This window comes from Meleagris gallopavo, chromosome 14 (genome assembly GCF_000146605.3).
Source record: "Meleagris gallopavo isolate NT-WF06-2002-E0010 breed Aviagen turkey brand Nicholas breeding stock chromosome 14, Turkey_5.1, whole genome shotgun sequence".
Lineage (NCBI taxonomy): Eukaryota > Metazoa > Chordata > Aves > Galliformes > Phasianidae > Meleagris > Meleagris gallopavo.
Genome location: NC_015024.2, coordinates 7881180 through 7903849, shown reverse-complemented (window position 1 = coordinate 7903849; position 22670 = coordinate 7881180). Strand labels below are relative to the sequence as shown.

General features: G+C 35.2%; 1 protein-coding gene across 3 annotated transcripts in view; it reads left to right on the top strand.

The window, feature by feature from the left end:
* Positions 1 to 22670, top strand: part of ERC2 (ELKS/RAB6-interacting/CAST family member 2) — a 437668-nt gene that overhangs the window by 84474 nt on the left and 330524 nt on the right. For all 3 annotated transcript variants that reach the window (XR_004161299.1, XR_004161298.1, XM_031555549.1), the window contains 2 exons: positions 9463 to 9537; positions 17970 to 18125. Coding sequence is in view for 1 of the 3 variants with exons in the window: in XM_031555549.1 (XP_031411409.1) it covers positions 9463 to 9537; positions 17970 to 18125 (231 nt within the window). In the remaining 2 variants the exon portion in view is untranslated. The remainder of the gene's footprint in view (positions 1 to 9462; positions 9538 to 17969; positions 18126 to 22670) is intronic.

Genomic DNA, 22670 nt, shown 5'->3' with positions numbered 1-22670 from the left:
CTTGGTGACTATCTGTGTCTCCCCTTGACTATGCTGAGAAGCTGTGACTTGTCTGCTGTGAACCACAGTGTCTTCTCATCTCCCCATTTGCACAAGTGAGGGTTCACAATGTCTGGTGATTGGCTCCATTCCTATGACTATGATTTCTGCCTCAGACCTCTCTGCACCCCTAAAAAAGGAATATTTCCTTCTACTGTTCAGCTCTGTGTTTCTTCCCAAAGCCTCAGAGGAACAGGAAGATGAATGGGGTTTCTAAAGAGAAAGGAGAAGCGGCAGGAAGGGAAAGCTGCTGCTTCTAGAATGTGGAGAGAAAATGAGGTTGTGGGAAGAAAGGAGGCCTAGGAATGGCAGAAAACTCTCAATTCTTTTCTACCGCAGAAAGATCTGAAAGCCTTGTGATGGCTCTGTCATTCTTTTGAAATAAAGATGACACAATGTAAAATAGTAGTAACTCTAATTTTTAAGTTTAAACATATAGACATGGAAATCACACAATATATATAATGTAATTTTTTCTCAGTATATTAAAACATTTTTATTTGTTTACCTGTTTTCAGCCCTTCCTCAAATCTGGCCCCTATGGTTACAAACTCCCATATTTTTTCTCAGGTAATTCCAGTGCCTAATAATAAGTACAAAGTGGAAATTAAATATTTAATAACTTTTGTTTCTATTTGCTACAGCTTCTGATTGTTACACAGTGTGTTTTTCTATCAATACATAATGTAACCTCATGTGGCAATGTGTTCCATATCCTACATCATCATGTAAATTTTCCAATCATACACAGTTTACATCATCACGTGGATTCCTGAGGCTCTGAAAACTCTCCTTTAGGGTCTGATTTTAGTCACAACAGATAATTTCTGCAATTTCAGTGGAGAATCTTTTGATTCACATCTTTAGAGGAAACTAAGCCTTAGATGTTTATGGTATTTATGTATCCAGGATATATGTGCACTGATGCACAGCAGAGTTGTTTGTATAGCCCAGGGGCTAGGAGACAGATTACATATTCATGTTAAGCATATACTACAAAAAATGAAATCTACTTTGTTTTCATTTAAAACAACAAAACAAGGAGTACAAGCTGCAATTTCTGTATGGAGACTATCAAATATTTTTATCTTGGCCTTTCCCTGCTCATATTTTCAGTTCTGGGATGTGGTGTTTTTTTTTTGTTCAGATAAAAAGGTAAGAATGAAACAGGAAAGTTGAGCAAATGATTTCAAGTTACCAAGCAACAGTTTGTTTCCCAGGCAATGGAGGAAGAATTGGAGTGAGTGCTAAGTGGATTTTCTCTTTTGTATATGAACATTAAGGTTCATAAACTCTTGACAGATTTCATGGAATGATAAGCATTCAACTGGATAATAATTATTTGTACAGGTTGTTTACTGTGTAGCTGGAATGGTTTACTCAAATAATTGTGTACGTGCAGTATAGATGATGTACAAGTCCTAAGTAAAGTCTCATGTGATAAATAGTTTTTGTAGGTGACACTGGTGGTGTTTCCTTTGCTTCAGTATTCTCCTATAAAGTCAGCTCTATTTTATATTATTTCACTTGAAACCCCGTCCTGTAGTAATGCACTGTAGTAGAATGCATTTCAGCATAATGCATGTTTTTGTAGCCTTAAATATTTAGAAATCACCCCTTACTTCTTTTGTCGCTGAGAAAGGCTGACTTGGTGCATCTCAGTAACTTATCATTGAAAGGTTGATCTGTACTGAATTGAGTTTCGTTTCGTTTCTGGCAGATGTAGGAATGGGATTTTTTCTTAAAAAGGTAAATGCAAAATGTGTCTGAATTTTTTTCTGCAAGCATGAATATAGAATTCATTTTCTATCAAAAAGCATGATTCTTTCTTAAAATTTGAATTGCATTCTTATCATTATCTTCTGGGGAAAAAAAAAAGATTAAAGACAATGGAATACCAAAATAATTAAAAACAAATTAAATGCTTGGAAAAAAATATAATACTTTGAAATTGAAAATATTTGACTGCATTAGACTTCTGAGGGTTTTTGAAGATAGTTTAAGAATGTTTAGTGTTGCTTATGAGATTTTTCTTTCTAACAACAAACAAAACAGAAAAAAAGAATGCTGAAATTGTAAGAAATATGATCCATCTCTTCTGCAGAATTAGGTTAATGCTCTGTGTAACTCTCTGCAATACACTTCCGTAACCTGCAAACTGTATAGAAATTTGATCAATCAGTGGCTTGTTTTACTACTATGTCACCCATACAAGTATGTATAGTTGTTTATTTCAAAGTATTACGTTGCACATTCAAATTGTATGTAATGGTGATCTTAGCTGATCTAAGAATATTCGTGTTTACGTGTCATGCAAAGACTGACAGATATAGATTTTAGTGCATAGACAATCTTTATTTTATCTTCACATATATTAACTGCTTAGGAATGTACAGATAATAGTTTCCTGAATATTAAAGGAGATAATTTTGATAATTTTTGAAAGCTTTGACATTCCATTGGATGACAGTGTGATAACTGCCTTTATAATTATGTTTTAAAATACAGATCTGGTTGTTCTAATGATTACGTAATACAACAACAATAGCTTCCCATGTTGAAGGTACTAAAATCTAAGTAAAAGATAAATAATGTATGTAAAAAGATAAATCACATTGCAGTAAGCACTGGAGTGCTTGATTACGCAGAGTGAACATAAAGTACAGAAATAATTTTGATTATTTATGTTTGCCTTTATGATTAACTAGTCAATTTCAAAGTTAAATTAATTTAGTTCCAATTGCCAGATACTTGTTGCTTTGTTACCAACACCCTTACAAATAATACTGGCCTTTAAAGGTTTCCAGTTGCTCCCGTTCTTCTCAGATGGAAAACTCAGGACCGTTTAAAATGACTGAAGTATCTGAAGAACAGGGTAAATCAGATATTTAGAAATGAGAGAGTATCTTTAGTGGGGAGAATAATTTGAGTGGAATACTCAATTCCACTTACATCTCAAAGGCTGTAAAGGTGAGATGTCTTACCCCTGATCATGATTCAAGATGCATAATTCCAATTCTGAAGAAGATTCAAATATTACCACAAAACTTTGCATTAAAATACTATTTGAAAGAGCCAAGAAGCTTACACATTTGAAGTATTATTAACTCTGATGTTTGTTAGCTTTGCTGATTAGGGCCTGATGTTTAAATGCTAAATAGCTTATACCAGCAGTAATTTTAAATGCATGTAAGTAAAACCCACCATATTTAGGAAAGCACTTCCTGGAGAATTAGGAAACCGAAAATCAAAACCATAAATTATTATAGCTTGTGATTTCACTGAGCCAATGCAAATGGAAAAAAAAAAAAAAAAAGAGATACACTAGAGGGTAGGCTAGAGCAATGATTACAAAACAGTATATCCATTAATAATAATTTCAGTAGATATTATTAGATGCACTTATGAAACTGCGCTTTTCAATGCTAAAAAAAAAAAAAGTCCCATGGCAATCAATATAAAGCATTATTGCAACATGGGGATGTCTATGCCAACACTCTTCCTCGGTCGGCAAAGAATGTTTGCAATGATATTCTGAAAAGAACTGATGTTTATAAAAAAAAAAAAAAAGTATAAAACTGATTTCTACAAAAAAAGTGAATAGCATGTTTGAAGTTTTGTATATTACCACCAGCTAGAGAGAAGTCAACGTGCTGCTCATATATTCAGTAAACTATCCAGCAAGTACATGAAATACGTAGTACTTTTGCACCTGAGTAGTAGAGTTTGACTTTATTTCTGGCATTATTTTGCTTCTTTTTAATAAATAACAATTACAAATTGTGTCTTTTTCCTCCTGTATTTGAGCACAGATGCAGAATAGAAATTCAGAAGTCACTGGTTGCCTTCATAGGGTGAGAAGTGGAGAATGTACTAATATGCATTGTCTTTTTACTTTTACAGAATAAGACACAACTCTTGTATTTTAGCTTGTTCAACACAGTTTTCTGCACAGTTTTAAACTTTGTATACACTGTAAGGAGTAGAGGAAGTATTCTTGTTCAGATGTTCTCAGTGCTTATATGCGTTGTGTGAGTGATGATCTGAAATTTATTTTTTGATTGTAATTGTCTAGTTAATATATATGAATAGAGAAAACTATCAAAAAGTTGTTTCTTTGAAGATATTTGTGAAGCAATAATATTTTTTATGTTTTGAGAAACAATTTTGGTAAGAGAGAAAAAAATGCTAATCTTGGGCACAAAAAAAAAAAAGACAGGATCTTCTAGATATTTTGTTTGTTCTACAAAGAAAATAAAGTAACAGTTAAAATTTGTGTTTAAGCACAGTTTCAGTAGCTCCTTTCAGGAAATATTCTGTGTGCTTTCAATTACAAACTAAATTGTCCCTCATGCATTTCAATCTCCATACACAAATTACCTTTTTGCTTGAACCTTTTCCTGTGAAGTCTCTTGCCAGAGGACGCTCTTCTGTAATGACAACATATGTGGTTACTTAAGGTGTTTTTGACATACGAATCAAAATCTGAGTTTCTAAAACTCATACTGTTTTCCCTTGGAGTCTGTCTTCAGGCACATTGGTAGAACATATTGTAAGCCCTTGTTTTATTCATGAGTTGAAGAATAAATGGAAGTATGGTCATTATGAAACAATAACAACAAAAACCTACAAAACCAACAAAAAAAACCAAACAAAAACCTGAAAAAAAATCCTCCCTCCCCTACTTCTTCAAGTGATCGAGTTTTCCTGTTGAGGTAAGTAGTTTCAGAACAGTTTTTCAAGACTAGCACTGAGGTCTCTGAGGTACTTGCTGGGCTTTTCTGTGGTGCTGGATTACTGATGTGTGTTTTGGAGCTTGTTGGTGCTTAATTCATGAAACATCTTTATAAATTCTTTGATCTTCACAACTGATGCTTGTCTGTTAAAAATGCTAAATGGAGGGAGAATTAGGCCTGTATCTTGAATACCTCTCTTAACTGAGAAGTTAAATTCTAATGTACCTATTTTATGAAGAAACTTTATTGAATAGCATAGCTATTGAGTTTTATTGTTCCCCATAATTCTTCATTTCATATGCTTTTATTCATTATTTCATTTCTTCAAGCTATTCGCAGTTAGAGAAATTTTGTCAAATCTTAAATGGTTCTTATACAGCTTGTATGTAGATGAGATGGTAGTGGATCATTAAATGACAACCAATGCCAATATGACTTTTAGATTCCTTCCTAGAAGTTGTTTTATTTTACTAGACACTGGAGCCAAATATATATATATTTTTGTGTTGGACAATTTATAGTTTCCAGACAGATAGTTTGATCAGGTTTTTTTAAATATAATTTTTTTTAAATTATTTGTGATACCATTTTGGCTGGGGTTAGGTGGAAAGGGATAGAAAACAGGAAAGAGAAGATAAGCTCATACATTAAAAAGAAATTAATTCCTATAAGTTACATCATTGTAATATGCTGATTAGGTATGATTTGATTAATATTTTAATGGTAGTTTTGGCTGAAGAAACAGCGTTCTTTCGACACTTCTGGTAAGTGGGTGTGCTTTTATATAAATGAAATGGTTGATTGAAATATGCTCCCAGTTTAAGTTTGCATGTTCAGGCAGCTGGTAGTGTAGAATACCAAGAATTCCTTTGTCAGAAGAACGGAAATAGTCTGCTTTTTTGAGTTACTTCGGAGAAGCAGCAGCTCTTATGCCATTACTTGCTGTGATTTATGGATTTGTACATTCTAATTAGAAATATAAAAAGCTAGATGTACTCATAGAATGGTTTTTCACTTCTGTAGTTATGCTGCCTCATGTACAGTTCTTCTCCCATTGGTTATTAGATTCTGATATCTTTGTTTGTATTATGTCTTTATTTCTTTGCATCTCCTGAATTTTTTCTTAAATTTTTGAGAGTTTTACTGTTCCATTTTCTTTCTGTTCTTTAGTCAGTAAAAGACTACTGCTTGAAATGCAAGCACTCACTGACATTTTCATGGGATGGATGACATCCCTAAACTGCTTGTTTGTCTGCAAAAGTCCTTTTTTATTTTACCACTTTGTGTAACACTATTTGAGGCAGTTTTGTGTAAATAGAAGGTAAAATGTTGTACTGCATCAACAATGTTGAGGTAAACTTTTATTAAGACTTTCATTTCACTCTCATCTAATCGGAACAACAGATTCATTGATGTCTTAACAACTATAGTAAAATACACCAGAAACAGAATGAAAGTAAGATGAGGTTGTAGCATCTTGGCTTTCCTCCAGCCAAGTGATGAAATGTTGTACAACAAAGCTGAAATAAAAAGGCAGTTTTGTTTCAGCTTAAATTAGTAGTATGTTAATATAGTTGGTGCTGTGCAGTGCAAGTGTTGAATACTAGACAGTAATGAGAAAATCTTGCGAGGTATTGTTATCAGTTTCTCAACAAAGGAACAAAACTCTTCTTTCACCTTTTTTAAAGGAAGTTTCTAGTATGAGCTACCTCTTCTTGGCATTTTTTGATGTTTAAACTAGTAGTAAAAGTGTGTGCTGAAGTTTCTTGAGACCAAGTGAAATGCTACTGTCACATTACAGAGACATGCAGAAGGAGAAAGCAACAGCCAGTCTTGATTTAAACCTTTTTTTGTCTAAAATTAAGAATATTAGAGAATATGAAGAAGATCTAATTACCTGTCAATTTAGTGTAGGTGTGTTAATCATCCTAACAACTAACCACCATTATGAAATCTCAGTGCTGATTATGTGGTGTGGGCATCTGATTATGCAAAATTATAATTAATGTATATATAAGAAGTGGTTGCTCAGATGTACTTGCAATTGCAGTGAAACAGTTGTCAGGGGATGTAATGAAAGTTTAATTCCATTAATTCCATCTCTGAGTGATTAGTGGTTTAGACCTTGATGGTTACAGAATTCATGGCAAAAGTATTTCATTATGGATATGAGTAGCAAGAGCTCCGTGTGATTGAATGCAGGCCTGGTGTTTGTTTTTTTTTCAGTTTGTGTGGATTTTTTTTTTTAAACCAAAACAAACAAACAAAAAATTAACCATCACCTCTAGGGTTTCACTGGGCTCTGCAGGCTTTTTATTAAAAGAAATTTAAAAGATAAAGCACTATCATTCCAAAAATGATGTAATAAATAAAAATCTGGTTTGAAATTTGAAGCCGTTCAGATGATCTCAGTCAATAAAAAGATCAGTATAAGTTATCATACTCAAAAGGTGGTAGTATCTCTGAATCAGTACTCCAAAAATATATCCCCAAATCAGTGCCCTAAATGAAAAAGCATACGTAGAATAACATAAATTCAAGAATTGAGCCTGGTGGGATTCTCCAAACATTTGAAACTGATTGGAAGAAAACCCACAGAAAATAATAAAGTGGGAGTAATATTCTGATTCTCCAGAATCTTTGTCTGCATCATTTTACCATTAGGGATAGGAAAGAAAAGCTTTTAAATCAGCCAGAATCAGATTGATTCATAAAGCAAACAGGAAACGTATTATGAGGCAAGGCTTCAGCTATGATAGACATCTAGGGATACTCATCATTGGCAGTCTATTTGTCTTTGGCTTAGGGGGTGGAAACTCTGGTTTGTCTCCCTGGGTAATGTATGGAATCCTGTTTGTATTCCAGCGCAGTATATATGGCCTTGGGGAGCAAAGTCTGATCTTAAAATTAGCTGTAATTTTTGCTGATCAGATAATGGTATGACTGGCCAGCTATTTTTTCCATGACTTTTGTAGGAGGATGTTATGACAAATTTGTGACATACTGTTATTTTCCTAAAACATTTGCATAGTGTGCTTGTTTCATCTGAGATAACCAGCAGGTGGTGATTGGGAGACTCCCTCTGGATAGGTGACTTGCAAAGATTTTTCTATTTTAAATGTGGAGAATTGGATTTAAGTACAAAAACCAAGGTGAACGCACTATTCAGATATGCTTTCTTAAATGGCCAGTGCAGAAACAGAAATTTGCTGTACTCATGTTAGAAATAATATGCATGTATTTACTAGTGAAGGTAGTATATGTAATATTTGCTACAAAAACAACTTGCTTAACTGTAAGTATGCATTCTGACACTTGCACCTAATTCGATTCCTGCAGACTGTGTTTTAGCACAGTTTTAAGCAATAGGCTGTTTCAGATTGGAATCTATTTTAGTGGTCTGTCTAACCATTAAGTTTTTGTGCATCGCTTCCATGAAGTCTACGGCGAATGAGCAAAACAGAATAGGCAAGGTAGAGTATATCCAATTCTCTCTTCTTTGTAAGAGGGTTTACATTTCTGGGCAATCCAAGAGGTTTAGTCACTGGCTATATTAACACTGTTAGCTACTGTAAAACACAATGTTTGCAGTGTGATGGTAAAGAGAATTAGGATCATTACGTTTTTTTTTTTTTTTTTTCTCTCTGAATTTATGAGGAGGATCTGGAAGAAGCATGATTTGGAAGACATAATAGCTCAGATTCTGGGGTGAGCTAAGCTGTATTTGCAGTGAATGAAGCTAGCTACGAGACATAAACATGCAGTTCATGGTCATGAAATTAGTGCATGCAGAGCACTGATGTGCAGGGAGAACAAGGTGAAAAAGATACCTGCCTTGGTAGCTATGTCCTTTAGAAGTGACTTGTGCGTGGCTAAATCTGTCCTGTTTCAGTATTGCTTTCTTATTAAGTGCTCAGCTTGCATGAGAGGTATAGGTTCTTAAAGGATGACATTTCATGACAACTCTGCATTATTCTGAGTTGATGTGCAAACTTTTTACTGAGATACCTCAGACAAAGGTACAGCTCCTATGTTTTTTAAGACTGAATGATGCCATCTTTGTCCTCACTTTCTATAAAGACCAGTAGACATTAACCGTGTTAACTGTATGGCTTATGTAATCATTAAAATCTATTTTCCTCTTATATGTGGCTTAAGATGCATAAAAATTAAATGAAAATGGGAAAACCAAAATGTAATAGCTGCACTCGAGGGTGTTGCATCAACCCACTACATAATTACTATCTTTAAAATGTCAACTTTAAATATAATGTCTTTAAACGACTTATTTCAGATATCAGTAGATAAACTAAAAGAAAAGAACGGTAACAGATTCTGAGTGACTCTTAAAAGCATTTGATTTAGTAGCACAACTGAGTGGATTAAATTTTGATATCTGGGCAGAAACAGCAGGATTGTATTTGGACTAAGAAATTACTTGCTGGCTTTGTCACAGTTGACGTTAATTATTGATAGGGGTTTCAGTAATAGCGCATGTGCCAGCAGAGTTGACTGTAATATAAGATAGGAACTGCAGTGATGCTAGAGGGATTATAGAGAGGGAAGCACCTGTAGCATTTAGAGTTGCATGCTCTGATCATCAGTCTTTTGCTGCAATACATTCATGACTGATTAATATAATGTAAAGATGAGTCGTCAGGCTTATTTCTATCGTGTTCCTCCACAGGAATTACATAGAAGAACTCAGCTTCAGCCTGAGCCAGCAAAGACGAAGGCTCTTCAAACAGTTATTGAAATGAAGGTATAGTGTTTGCATGTTTTCCTTTACATTATTTTTTGTAACTTGAACTCATGTACTAGCTCTGGCTGGAATGGAGTTAGTTTTCCTCACAGCAGCCTGCAAGGTGCTCTTTCAGATTTGTGATCAAAACAGTGTTATTAACACTCTGATATTTTAGTTATTGCTGAGCTATTCTAACACAGCATCAGGGCTTTCTCTGTTTCTCACTCTGCTCCCCCCAGCAGGTGGATTGGGGTGGACAAGCAGCAGGATGAGAATATAGCCAGGATAGCCAGCCTCAGCTGACCTGAGAGATATACCATATGTCATGTCCAGCAGTAAAACAGAAGTGGGAACAGCATTCAGAGTTATGGCATTTGTCTTTAATGTGTGCTTGGTTTTGGAACATGATTTTAAGCATTTTTAAGCATCATGAAAATCTATGGAATCATAGTGAGAAAGCTCTGTAAATGAAGACACGCTTTGGCCATGAGAATTCACAGAACTGTATGTGGTAGCATTACAAATGGCAGCTATTCTTACCTATGCTGATAATTTAATGAATGTTTGGTGTTGAATTGGATATTACTCGTGTCCCTGCATTAAAGAAGTATTCTCTTTTGAAAGCCATACTTGTGATTTGCCAGGACTGACAGTGCTAGCTACAGCCAAGTCAGAATAGAAGCACTGGTTGGTGGTGTGTATTTCAGATATTAACTTTGTGTATTCTATTTTCTGTTTGTCAGTAAAATTCACTTGTTGGTTTTATTTTACTTTTATAACCAGACTGACAGTTCTTCATTCTACAAATTTCTGGGCTCTCCACAGCTTACTGAAATGTTTAAAATGATTGCTGAGAATCAACTGTCCTTATTTTCTTTTCTTGATAAGACTTGATTAAAAAGCAGACACAGCATTGCTTGTTTTGAGTAAGAACTGAATATTCCTTTTTAACAGACTCAAAAATCAACATCAAAATGCAAAACAAAGCAAACAACACTCTTCCCAACCCAACAACAAAAACAAGACCAACCAACCAATTAAAAAAAAGTTTCAGGAGGGCCATTAATACGTCTGTTGATTGTTATTTGGTCGCTGTTTTACCTCCAATTTAAGGAAAGTATTAACTTCATCAGCAGTGTGATGCAACAAAATGTGATGAAACAACTATCTTAGTCATAAGCACAATTTCCTCTTTTTGATGTATAATATTACTGAAATGTTTTGTCTTTTATTCTTACAATAAGAGAAAAAAAGCTTATTTGAAATGGGAAAACTGATATTTTCACATAATTCCCTGAATCTGGAATCTGTCTTGAAGAAAAATACCATACACAAGATAATTTGTGAGTTGGCAGTGCTGTCTGAAACACACTAATGATGGTCTTTCATTTCAGTCTTCTTAAAAGGGAGTGCAAATTAAAGCCCTCACTTTGCCAGTGACTTCTGTTATGAACAAATGAGTTCAGCATGTCTGGACATTGCAGTAAATGCACAGTAATAACAGCAACAGTACTTTCCAAATGCTGTATCTGCTTTTTAAATAATCCAATTAGCTTGGATTATATGTACAATGGAAAAGGTGCATCAATTTCAGTATTCCATATTCTTTTATGTATTTCCCTTAGACCTTCAATGTTTATTCCAGTTCAGAAGTCTGTACGAAATTTTAAATGTGTGTTTTTGCAAAATCTTGTTATCTTATGCATGTGAGAAAGTAAGGAGCTGGCTGAGAAACAAGTTTCTTTCTATTATTTTTCTATCTTACAAATTTAAAACTTTGGGGATATTGAGATAGAGGGTTTAGAATAGTTTATGATCTTCCATGTGGATTATCAACAGTGTAAAATTTATGTTTTCAAAATAATCTCCAATTCTGCTTTGTGTATCAAAATTCTTTGGAAAGGACGAGGAAATAGGGGCCAGGATGGGGACATATCTGTAATATCAAAATATAATGATATAATTAGAGCTACTCTGCCAGTGCCTGTTCATGAAGAGCTTTCATTTGCCAGGAGTGAGGTTGTAGTCATGATGCAGAGCTGCTTCTGGGCTCTGAGGCATACTAGTCTTTTGCTATGACCATACACAACTTTGGGATTGCTCTGGTCTAAAATAGGCCTAATATTGAAAAGGGATCAAACGTAATGTGTTGAAATTCACATGTCTAAAAATCAGCTTTTGTTACAAATTCCAGCTTTGGAAAGCTTGCAAGTGAATTTCAATTGTTTTAATCCAGACAACATTTGTTTTGAAAACAAAAAAAAAACTACAAGAACAAAAAAGCCCAACATTTGTTTTAAATTATCAAGGATTGAAGCAATGATTTCCCTGCAGCATTGAGTATAGAAGGAGGGAGAAACTTATCCTCTAATATAGCAAACCATTGCTGTACCCTGCCCTGTGCAGAGGGCTCGAGCAGGGAAGTTTGAGTGTCAACTGATATACAGTGTTGTATTGAATCAGAATGAATTAGGAAAGGCATTCTGACTGGTTTTCCTCACTGTAATGTTATAAAGACCACAAAGAATCAGTGAATTATTCTCATCCGTTCCAAAATGAGTAACTCAGGTGATTTGTAACAAAGGCAGAGAGCAAGGAAGAGAAGGTAGGCAACTTAAAGGTAGAACAGAATGTGACCTGGCTGTAGTTCTGTGACTCTGAGGGGTTGGAAAACACGATCCCTCCACTTCTTCAGCACCTTAGTTGCTAACAGCTGCTGAGAGCTTTTAAAGAATACTTTTCATATAAATAACTCATAGCTGTGGAGGTTGGTGTTGGGTTAGTCAGTTCATATATTGGAAAGCGTAGACTTCTCTGACACGAGTAATTATTGAACAGCTGTCTACAGTTCTGAATATATTGCCTATGGTGTACAGATGACATGAAATAGGAATTATAGGACAGGAATTTTTACTGACAATTAGGCATGTAAGAAAGACCTGGTTTAGTTGTTTATAAACTAAGGATGTTTAAGAACTAAGGATATCAGAGGATAACAGTTGGTTTAAATATGTAACATAATTTTAAGTAAGTTGAGCCACTGTTGGATACTAGGTGATATTTGTTGTGTTTTATGCAAGTGTTCTATAAAATAAGAAGGTCAAATTCCACCCTGCCTCATCTCTAAGACCTTAATAAGGAGTGTAGGCAGAGTTCAGTTACATTTGGCTCAGGCACCATCACTACTGAAAGTCTGTGTTTTCTTCCAGTGTCTGTGGATTGAAAAATAAGGTGTTGATAAACAGGGAAGTGTTCTGATAGGAGCCATCAGAATGTTTAAAATGATTATCGGATGTATTATAATGAGTAACTTGAGTTTAGCTTTGTGTATAGAGACCTGCAGACAGGTCAAACTGTAGTCTGTATACCTACATGATGTATCTTTTATACAAAAGAGGCCTCTCTAGGCCTGAAAATAAATAAATTGCAAAATACAACATACCGAGGCTAGAGATTGCAAATATGCACTAACATAAGGTGCAAATAAATATTTAATGGCGTTCATATTATTTTATTACTTGTGTTGCACAGAAAGAAAGCGAGGTTTTTTTTTTTTTTTTTTTACAACTGTTGCTTGTGACTTTGTGACTACAGATACACATGATCAAATAACATATTTTCTCTCATGCCTAAGTCTTTGTTTGCTTAAGCATAAAGTAAACCTAGTGTACTGAAATGCATTCCTTTAATTGACATTGCAGCCATACATACTTCCTTGTATTTTGTTTGTAGGCAGATGCCAGATCACTGGGACCTTTGATTATGACTCATTCCCAAATTGTTTACCATTCAAAATCATTTACCAATCAAAAAGAGTGAAAGGAAACATTTTTCATTATTTCATTCTTGGTGAAAGTATTCCTGAACACCTTAATCAGGTCAAAATTTGAATATCTTTTTCATATATATCCAGACTTAAGCCAGTGATTCTGAGAGAAAGTCAGAAATAAGAAGGCATGAAGCCTAACTGCAGAGTATTGACTATTCTGAAACTTATATAATCTAGCAACAAGAATTGAAGTCTTTAAAAATAGTAAACTGTAATTCAAAATATTTATGGTTTGCCTTAATTGCAGAAAGAGCCACTTTTATGTATTGATCCAGCTGTGATATTTCAGGTATGGATTTGGTTCTGAAAATGTGTGTTGTGATTGAAGTGCAATATACTCCTATTGTTAAGACTGCATGAGCTTTCATTTTCTCTTGCCTTTGGAATTAAACCTCAGTATTCTCTATATTAGTTTGAAAAAGTTTATAGTAAGACTAGTTGAATATAGAGTTTGTGTATTTTGGCATTTATTTGCAAGCTCTAGTAAAAGTGATTTTTCATTTATTTGCTGCTGATTCCTTGTAGAAAGCCCTACAAGTAATACAGGCATAATTTGTTAAATGTATCTGCTATTTGAAATTGTGTAAGTGTAGCAATTCATTACTTACCAAGTCAGAGAATAAAAGACTGGTATGCTGTATTTTTTACAGAAGTTTTGCCTTACTTGTCCTTTCCTAAGCATTCAGGAAACATACTGTAGCTCCTTGTTTTTGGGGTAGGGATTGGATTTATAAGTTAAGTTGGAACATGACTCATTACTGAATGGAAACTCATCTGCAGTAGCACTTTTCTTTGCATTGTGAAATGTCGTTTTCTTTGTTAGCATCAGGACAAAAACAAGTTGAGCTTTGTGTTGCAGAGAGTTGAACTTCTGCTAGACCAAGGATAGACAAAGCCCTATCCTCTCTTGCAGATTGTCTGAAACACTCTTTAATAGAACAGATGAAGTATCAATTACTGCTGGAAGAAATGAGTAGTCTTACCAACAGAGATTTAGGGGGCCTGACTAAAAAAAATCCATAATCATAGAGTGCAAAAGTTGTTTGTTAGTACCACTTAATACCAGGCTGTCTCCCAATATTGCTGTAAAGGAATCTTCTCTGTGATTCAACAGACTAACTTAGTTTGTTAGAATGCTGCTAATGCAGATAAGTCTTAGTGGTTTGAAGGAAATATGGCATCTGTTTCTATTTCAGTTCCTGAAAGTTTGCCAGACCCCGTGCCACAACAAGAGCTGACTGAAAGTATTTCAACTGAAGTTTACTGTGGGAAAATGCTGATTCAGTGGAATCGGGAAATTTTTATGGGAATATGCCTATTCTGTCAAAATTTTCAGTGAAAGCAAAGCTATATGACTTTCTGTCCATCCTGTAAGCAACCCAACTACCTCTGTGGCAGTACACAATGGGAGCTCCAGGCTGTCTGTGCTGTCCTCGAGCTGTGATGTTCCTTCCTTTCCAGCAGTTGTGCAGACAGGAAAACCTTCAGGTTTGATGGGCAAACCAGCAGCCTTCTGGTGTATTTGCAGAATTACCCATTTGTCCTAATGATAAGTGGCTATGTATGTTTACCAGGATTCTGATGCATATAAAATATTTTGTGGCCATTTTGTACAGCTGTGAGCAAGTTCTTATCCTGCTATCCATTTCCCAGCCATTCTCTTTGCATTTGAACTCTATCATACTTGTTTGCTGTGGCTTTGACTGTGTGATGGAACAAAACTGTTGAATGAAAGCATAGTTTTTCCATGGAAGAAACATGGTTTTCCTCTGCTAATTTTCATCTAAATATTGTGAATGAGATTTGTTTCTGTAGCCTGCTACAGTCATAGTATGGTAATTTTCTGATGTTTTTTATGGAATGGGGCTTAATAGATTTTTTTTTTTTTACACGTGCATTAAAGGAAGGAGATCTGATAAAGACTTACAAATTTTACTTGACATTAATTTGGTTATGAATAGTGCAGAAAAGGCAAGTAAGGAGGATGTGTGGGAAACACATCCACCTGCTTCTGCAATTAGTAGTATTGCAAAGCCATTTTTGAAGATGGCATTAATAACTAAAGTTGCTCAAATCTTTAGTACAACTCACTGGCAAGATACTGAACATATACATACATGTCAATGGGATCAGACTGGCATAAGGTCACTGTACTACACTTACTGTGTGAGTAATGAGAGAGATACCTGAAGCTTTATCATATCAAATCTTGAAAACCTCCAAGAAATGCTTTAGTGCTTTGTCCTACTCACAGTAAAGAAGTTTTTCCTCATGTTCTTATGACACTTGCTATATTTCAGTCTCTGCCCCTTGTTCTGTTGCAGGTACTGCTGAAAAGAGCTTGGCCCCAGCCACTTGATTCCTACCTTTTAGATATAGATAAGCATCAATAAGATCACCTCTCAGTTTTCTCCAGGCTGAACAGCTCCAGGATTCTCAGCCTTTCTTCATATGGGAGATGCTGCAGGCCCTCCATCATCTTTGTGGCTCTCCTCTGGACTTCTTTCTATAACTTCCCAGCCTTTCTTGAAGTGAAGAACTGAGGACTAGATCCAGTACTCCAGATGGGGTCTTACCAAAGCAGAGTAGAAGGGAAAGATCACCTCAACCTGCTGGCCATGCTTTTTCTAGTGCACTTCAGGATACCACTGGACTTTTTGGCCACTAGGACACACTGCTGGCTAATGGTTAATCAGTTGTCCACCAGGAAAGTCAGGTCCTCCTCTGCAGACACCTTCTCCAGCAAATCAGCCTCTAATTTGTACTGATGCATGTAGTTATTCCTCCCCAGGTGTAGGACTCTGCACTTGCCATTGCTGAACCTCATAAGGTTTTTGCCCTCCCACCTCTCAGCCAGTCCAGATCTTGCTGAATGACAACACAGTGTGCCAGTCACTCCTCCCAGCTCTGTAGAATCAAATGTGCTGAGAATGCATTCTATCCCTTCATCAAGGTCATTTTTGAAGAGCAGCTGAGCTGCTCTCAAGGCACTCAGTCCCTCATGGATACAGGTGCAAGGACTTATTCTTTTCCTGGTGCAGGACTTTGTATTTGTTTTTGCTGAGTTATCTAAGGTTCCTGTCTGCCCATTCATCCTGTCTGTATTGGTCTGTTAGGTCCCTCTTCAGTATTTTCACTGGTCTCCCAGCTTGGTTGTATCTACAGATAAGTGCTTTGCCACACCTTCCAGTACACTAAAAAAGATACTTAATGCCAGAGTTCCCAGCATGGACCTCACGATATTCTCCTTATTACTCTTCCAGGAAGAGAACAACCAATTAGCAGCTCTAACCCTGATCATAAAACTGTTTTTTTTTTTCCTTGCCAGTTGATCACCATACAGACCATAACGTGGACATGAGAATGCTGTGGGAAGTTGTTTCCAAAGTCTTGCTAGAGCTGAGGTGAATGACAGTCACCCTTCATTCTTCATCCATGAGCACAATCATTTTGTCTATAAAGGCAATTGGGTTGGTCAGGAATGATTTACCATTGGCAGATCGATACTGACTGTTCCAAAATGTCTTTGCCTTCATGTGATGAAAAATATTGTCCAGGAAGACTTCCCAAGGTCTGTAGTGAAGCTGTGCCTATTGTTCAATCAGTTTAATTCTTTTTGCCTCTTTTTAAAATGAGTGCAACATTTGCCTTTCTCTAGTTGTTAAGAATCTCTGACAGTTCCGTCATGATTTTTCGAAGAGAGTGGCCTTACAAAGACATCAACCAGTTGTCTTAAAACCATTGGAAGTCCCGTATTGGTCCTAATTGGTAGTTCTCCTGGTTGGTGGAATCATAGAATTTTTTTTCCTCTTTTTTATTAATATGGATATATTTCTGACTCTCGCTGAAGAGATTTATTCAATTTCCAAATGACTGGCAACATCAACAAAATCACTGGATGCTGTCACTGCTGTGCTGGCACATATGACAATTATTGTCTGTGATACAGAATTTTTTAGTGCTTGTGGTTTTTTGGGTTTATTTATTTTTGAGACTCATAATAAAAAGTGCTAAATCTTTTGGTGATGTGGTGGAGGAAAACTATGTGAGGAAACAACCTTTGTTCCCGATGACAGCAGGCAGAAGTACAAACCCTGATGAAACTTGCAAATTGCTTTAGACCAGCTCACATAATAAAGTGGCTGCAGTTCTGATGGAGAAGCCTCTCTAGACTAAACTTAGCCTTTGTGTTAAAGAGCTTGGAATAATAGCCAGGCCCAAGTGGTTAGGAATATAAAGAAGATATGTCATCCATACGCGAGTGCAAAGTAAAGGGCTTCTTCCAGTCTCTTTCCATTCTCCTTTCAGTCCTAACTGTGGAGGAACAAAGAGATGATTCTAACCAGGATGTGTTCTCTATAGGCAGTACAAAGTAATGTAGGATTGTATTGGCGTGGTGGTTTTTTTTTTTTTTTAATGAAAGAGATGTAAAATCCGTATTACTTTAAACAGATTTCAATGGAATTACTCATGGTTTATGACAATGTACGTGCAATCTGTATTTTTACTATCTATTTTTACAGTCTTATTATTTGTTATTTCTGTAAGTACAGAAATAATTTTGTTATGTTTTAAATACAAGATTCATATCATTTTCAATATTCTTTTTTGTATAATATAGGATACAAAAATAGCTTCACTTGAGCGCAATATAAGAGACCTTGAAGATGAAATACAGATGTTAAAGACAAATGGAGTTCTGAATACAGAGGATCGAGAAGAAGAAATCAAACAAATAGAAGTTTACAAGAGTCACTCGAAGTTCATGAAAAATAAGGTAAAATCTATTAATATCTTAACATTGTTTAAATAATGTGAACAAAAGTTTTAACTAGACCCTTTCCAGCACTAGCATGTCTGCATGTTTTCTATTGGCAATTCTCTGCTATGTGCTACTGTCGCTCTAGAAGAGTAAAGTATTTCAGTGAAATAAAAATTCATTTGTATATTAACTTACGAGAGGTAAGGATGAGTATATGGGGCTGCTGAATCACGGCCTGAACCTCTGATTAATCACCTGAGATGAGCAATGAGTCAGCCATAGGAGCACAGGTGGAGGCAATTCACCTGTGCTGCAGGAAGGGGTGGAGCCTGGCTCCACCTTTCCTTGACCCATTTAAGAGCTGACTGCCAGTGGGGAAGGATTTCTTCTGGAGATCTGCTCCATTGGAATCTATTTCGTGAGCCCAGGATAGGGCTACTATCCTACTCCAATATAATAATTACATCAGTCAAGCTCCTGGATATACTATGCCATCTGTATATTCATTGATTGTACACTATGCCATCTGTATATTCATTGATTGTACAGATGAGCCCCTTTCAGTACTCCTGCTGAGACAACTGCAATCATTAGTTTTTACACCATGTTCCCTTTTCCCTTTATTTTGTATGTTTTAGTGCTGGCTTTTTGAATTATTTCATGATTTTGTTTTGCAGCATTTTGGAAAAATTTTATTTGTGCTTTTATAGATAGAAGTTTTACAATAAGGACTGCTGCTCCTTAGACTATATGAAATTAAGGTTTTTTTTTTTTTGTATTTTAAAAAACTTACAATTTAATGACTTTGTTCTTACAATGTACCCTTCATTTCAAATCACTGTACGTAGATAATTGGGCTGACAACAATCAGATAATAAGTACGTAGTGATGGTATACACATTTTCTTGGTAAAAGCCTCACAATTATTTTAAAATACATCAGAAATAAAACTTTATGTCTAAGTTCTTATTCTGCTTGGACTCTTTACCTCCTTTAATTTCTACCTACTCAGCTGACCTCCTTTAATTTCAACCTACTCAGCTGCTTTCTAGGTAAAGGTGAATTCTCTCCAAATACACTTTCTTGTGAGTTCTAATACTGCATTTCTGATAGTTTTTCTAATTGCCTTAAAATTGTACTAAATTATACATAATGTTTTTGTATTGGTTCATTCCTAGCCCTCCACCTTGAACATCTTGTTCATGATAATAATATCATAATAAAATAATGAATTATGGCTCTTGCTTAAAATATGGAGATAGAGGCTGATGCTACCATCCTTATATATACAAATTCAGGTTTTGGTAGTAGCTCCAGCCCTCTGATCATCTTCTTGTCTCTCTTCTGAACCTACTCAAACAGCTCTACAATTTTCTTGTAGATGTGGTATTCCAGAAGGGCCCTTACAATGGCAGACCAGAGAGGGACAATCACCTCTCTTTCCCTGTGATGCAGCTCAGGATACACTTGGCCTCTGGGGCTGCAAGTGCACACTGCTGGCTCTTGTCTAGCTTTTTCATCCACCAGATCTCCCAAGTTCTCCCAGTCTGTTGTCATGTCTGAGATTGACTTGACCCATGCACAACACCTTACATTTGGACTTCTTGAATCTCATTAGATTCCCATGAACCCACTTCTCAAGCTTGTCCAGGTCCCTTTGGGTGGTATCCCTTCCTTCCATTTGTGTCAACTACACTCACAGCTTGGTGTCATCAGCAAACCTGCAATCAAGCAGACACTCGATTGCACTCTGTCACTGATAAAGACTTGTTGAATTCTATGAATCTTTTTAACTATGTCATAGGAGATTATGCTTTCTTGGGACATCTGGGCATATTTTAACTTATGTGGATTTACACTACTGAGGAAATGGAAGCTTTAGTACTCACGTGGAAATAATCCAATTTTATAAAAATAAACAAACAAAAACCCAAAATGCCGAAAACTCAAACGATATATTTTTTAAGTTCAAAAAAGTAGCTCAGTAGCTTGAGTGGCTAAAGTTCTGGTTGAATTTGAAGCAATTCAGTTTTAGTAATTTACTATAAAACTCCTAAAACATCTCAGCAAATCAACTGATTAAAAATATTGTAAAGTGTCTATTATTTTGTTAATTTTCTAATATCCTGGAGATGAAGAGGTTCAGTAGAGGTTCTGTGATGCAGAAAACATATGAATGAGAAGATTGTTAAAGATGTTTTTTCACAATCTTCTGATCTTTGATGAATGGCGCATTCTGATGAAATTTTGTCTGTTTTCTTTCACCAGTCCTTCTTAAAGTAGAGATTTGTAGCAGAAGACATTGTTTTTATCATTCATCTTGGAACAATTCAAGGTGGAAAAATATTTATGTAGTTGTCAGCAAACAAGCCTTGTATTCAATCTATTTAATGAGAGATTGTTGATAAATTCTGATTAAGAATTCCTGATTGATGGCAAAGAATGGAACAAAACTCTTTTCACAGTTAGCATTCTTAGGTGCTTATAAAACTTTTAATACCTCACATTTATTCTTGAAATATAACTTGCTTTATAGCTGCTATTGATTTTATTAAATGGGAAGGTTAAATGGAGGCCAATATAGAATTTTATTTATTGCACATGAATGACAGAGAATATTGGAGATAGTTTCTTTAATAATTTTTAATAATCAATTCTCCAAATTATTATGGCTTAAATTTTGACTTGCTGTGAAATAGAAAATTTTAGAAATGAGAACTTGCTTTATGTTTTTTCTTGTCCAGATAATGTTGCTCTACTTTGTCTGTATTTGAATGGACGAGTATTACCATTACTTGCATTAAGGATATGACGTTTCAATATCCCTAATAAAGAGTTAAAGAAAACAAATAGAACAATATGCATTTTTGAGAGTTATGACTCCCTTTCCACCACTTGAGTAAGCAGTCAAATATTTAAAGAAATATTGATGAATTTTACAGGCAAGAGTTTACACTTGAATTCAAGTAGTTCTCTGACTTTTGGAGTTCTCATGTTCTTTACAGGAATGAGTAGGAAAATCTAGTGACAGTTCAGTTCTGCTTTAGCATATTAGAGCTGAGTTTTAAGAATTGTTGAAGTGAACTATAACAAGCTCTTTGTAGTTAGCATCTATGTGTAATTACTTCTTATGCTATTTGAAAGAAGAATTTCCAGGTGATACTGTAAAAGAAATATACTAGAAAAAATTACACCATTTTTTTGAGGGCAGATCTGGATCTGTTATAAAAATGTAAAAAAAACAAACAACCAAACATCTAAATAATAAGCCAAGAAACCCAAACCAACCAACCCCCCCCCCAAAAAAAAACATTTTACACCAAAAACAAGGGCTTGCACAATACAGGCTTTAGAAACTTCAGATAAATGTGTAATTTACCTTATGCAGCCACTTCTCCGTCTGGCATTGTTATTCTTTCACTTAATTTCTTCGTTTTAAAAAGCAGGTATCATTTTTCACATAAAACCAGACACCTACGATATATAAATCAGCATTGTTTCATTTAATGGAATTATTGCCTTCTAAAGCAAGATTTAGGCCTTTGATTTTAAGCTATGCAATATTCAGGGAAAATGCTCTGATTGTTTTTGTTTGCTTGCTTTTTTCTCTATGTAATGTCACATGAGACTTTTGGTATGTAAATCAATAATATGAGAAAAAGGATAATAACTGTATGGAAAAGCTAGTATCTAAGGAAATGACAATTATTAATTGAGAGGGAAGGCAAAGGAACTAGGATTTCAGCAAAGGAGGTGAAACAGTCATAGAAAAAGTGGTGACAGGCAAATTAAATACGTGAAGTGGGAAGGTCATGATCAGAGTTTTGTGAATGCTGTAGCACGTAGACTTTTCATTGTGGTCTTTATAAAGTACAAAAATGTTCTCGCTTTCTTTTTTTATTGGAAGATTTCACTGAATCATGACTGTTGATATTCTATACCACTTATTATAACAAAGTGAAAATGTGTGCACATCTGCAGGAAAGAAAATGGCTTTAGGCCATTTGAGGTTTTTTTTTCTTCAGACTAATAGTTTCTGCAGGACTTTTAGAAAGTGAATATACCAGAAATAAAAACTTATCTTTAAAAGTAATGTCTTTTTCCTATGCCTTTGATATTTTTGATACATTACTTTTAAAATTGAAGTTTTAGTACATTTTGATCTTTATACTTTAATTAAACATCAGCCAAAGAAATAATTATTTACCACAGATTTTTTTTTGAGAGTTATAGCCAATTTTTAAACGTCTAGCTATTTCTATGTCTTGTAGCCAGATTGAAAGAACAAATTCTGTTTCTGAAACACAAAGAACATACCTGTGATGAAAATCAAGCTTTTGGAAAGGGGTTGATTATTTCTCAGAGTGTGGGTTGTGTCCTGGAAAAAAGTGGGAAGAGTTTCTAGGAGAAATTAAGTGTTTCTGATGTTCACATGGGTCTCATATAATGCATGCGATGTAATTCAAGTTGGCTACAGATCTATTTTTTGTCTTCACATACTGTAGACAGATTTTCCCATTGTTCATTTCATATACGTCTTTGTCTCAGTTTCCATACTTG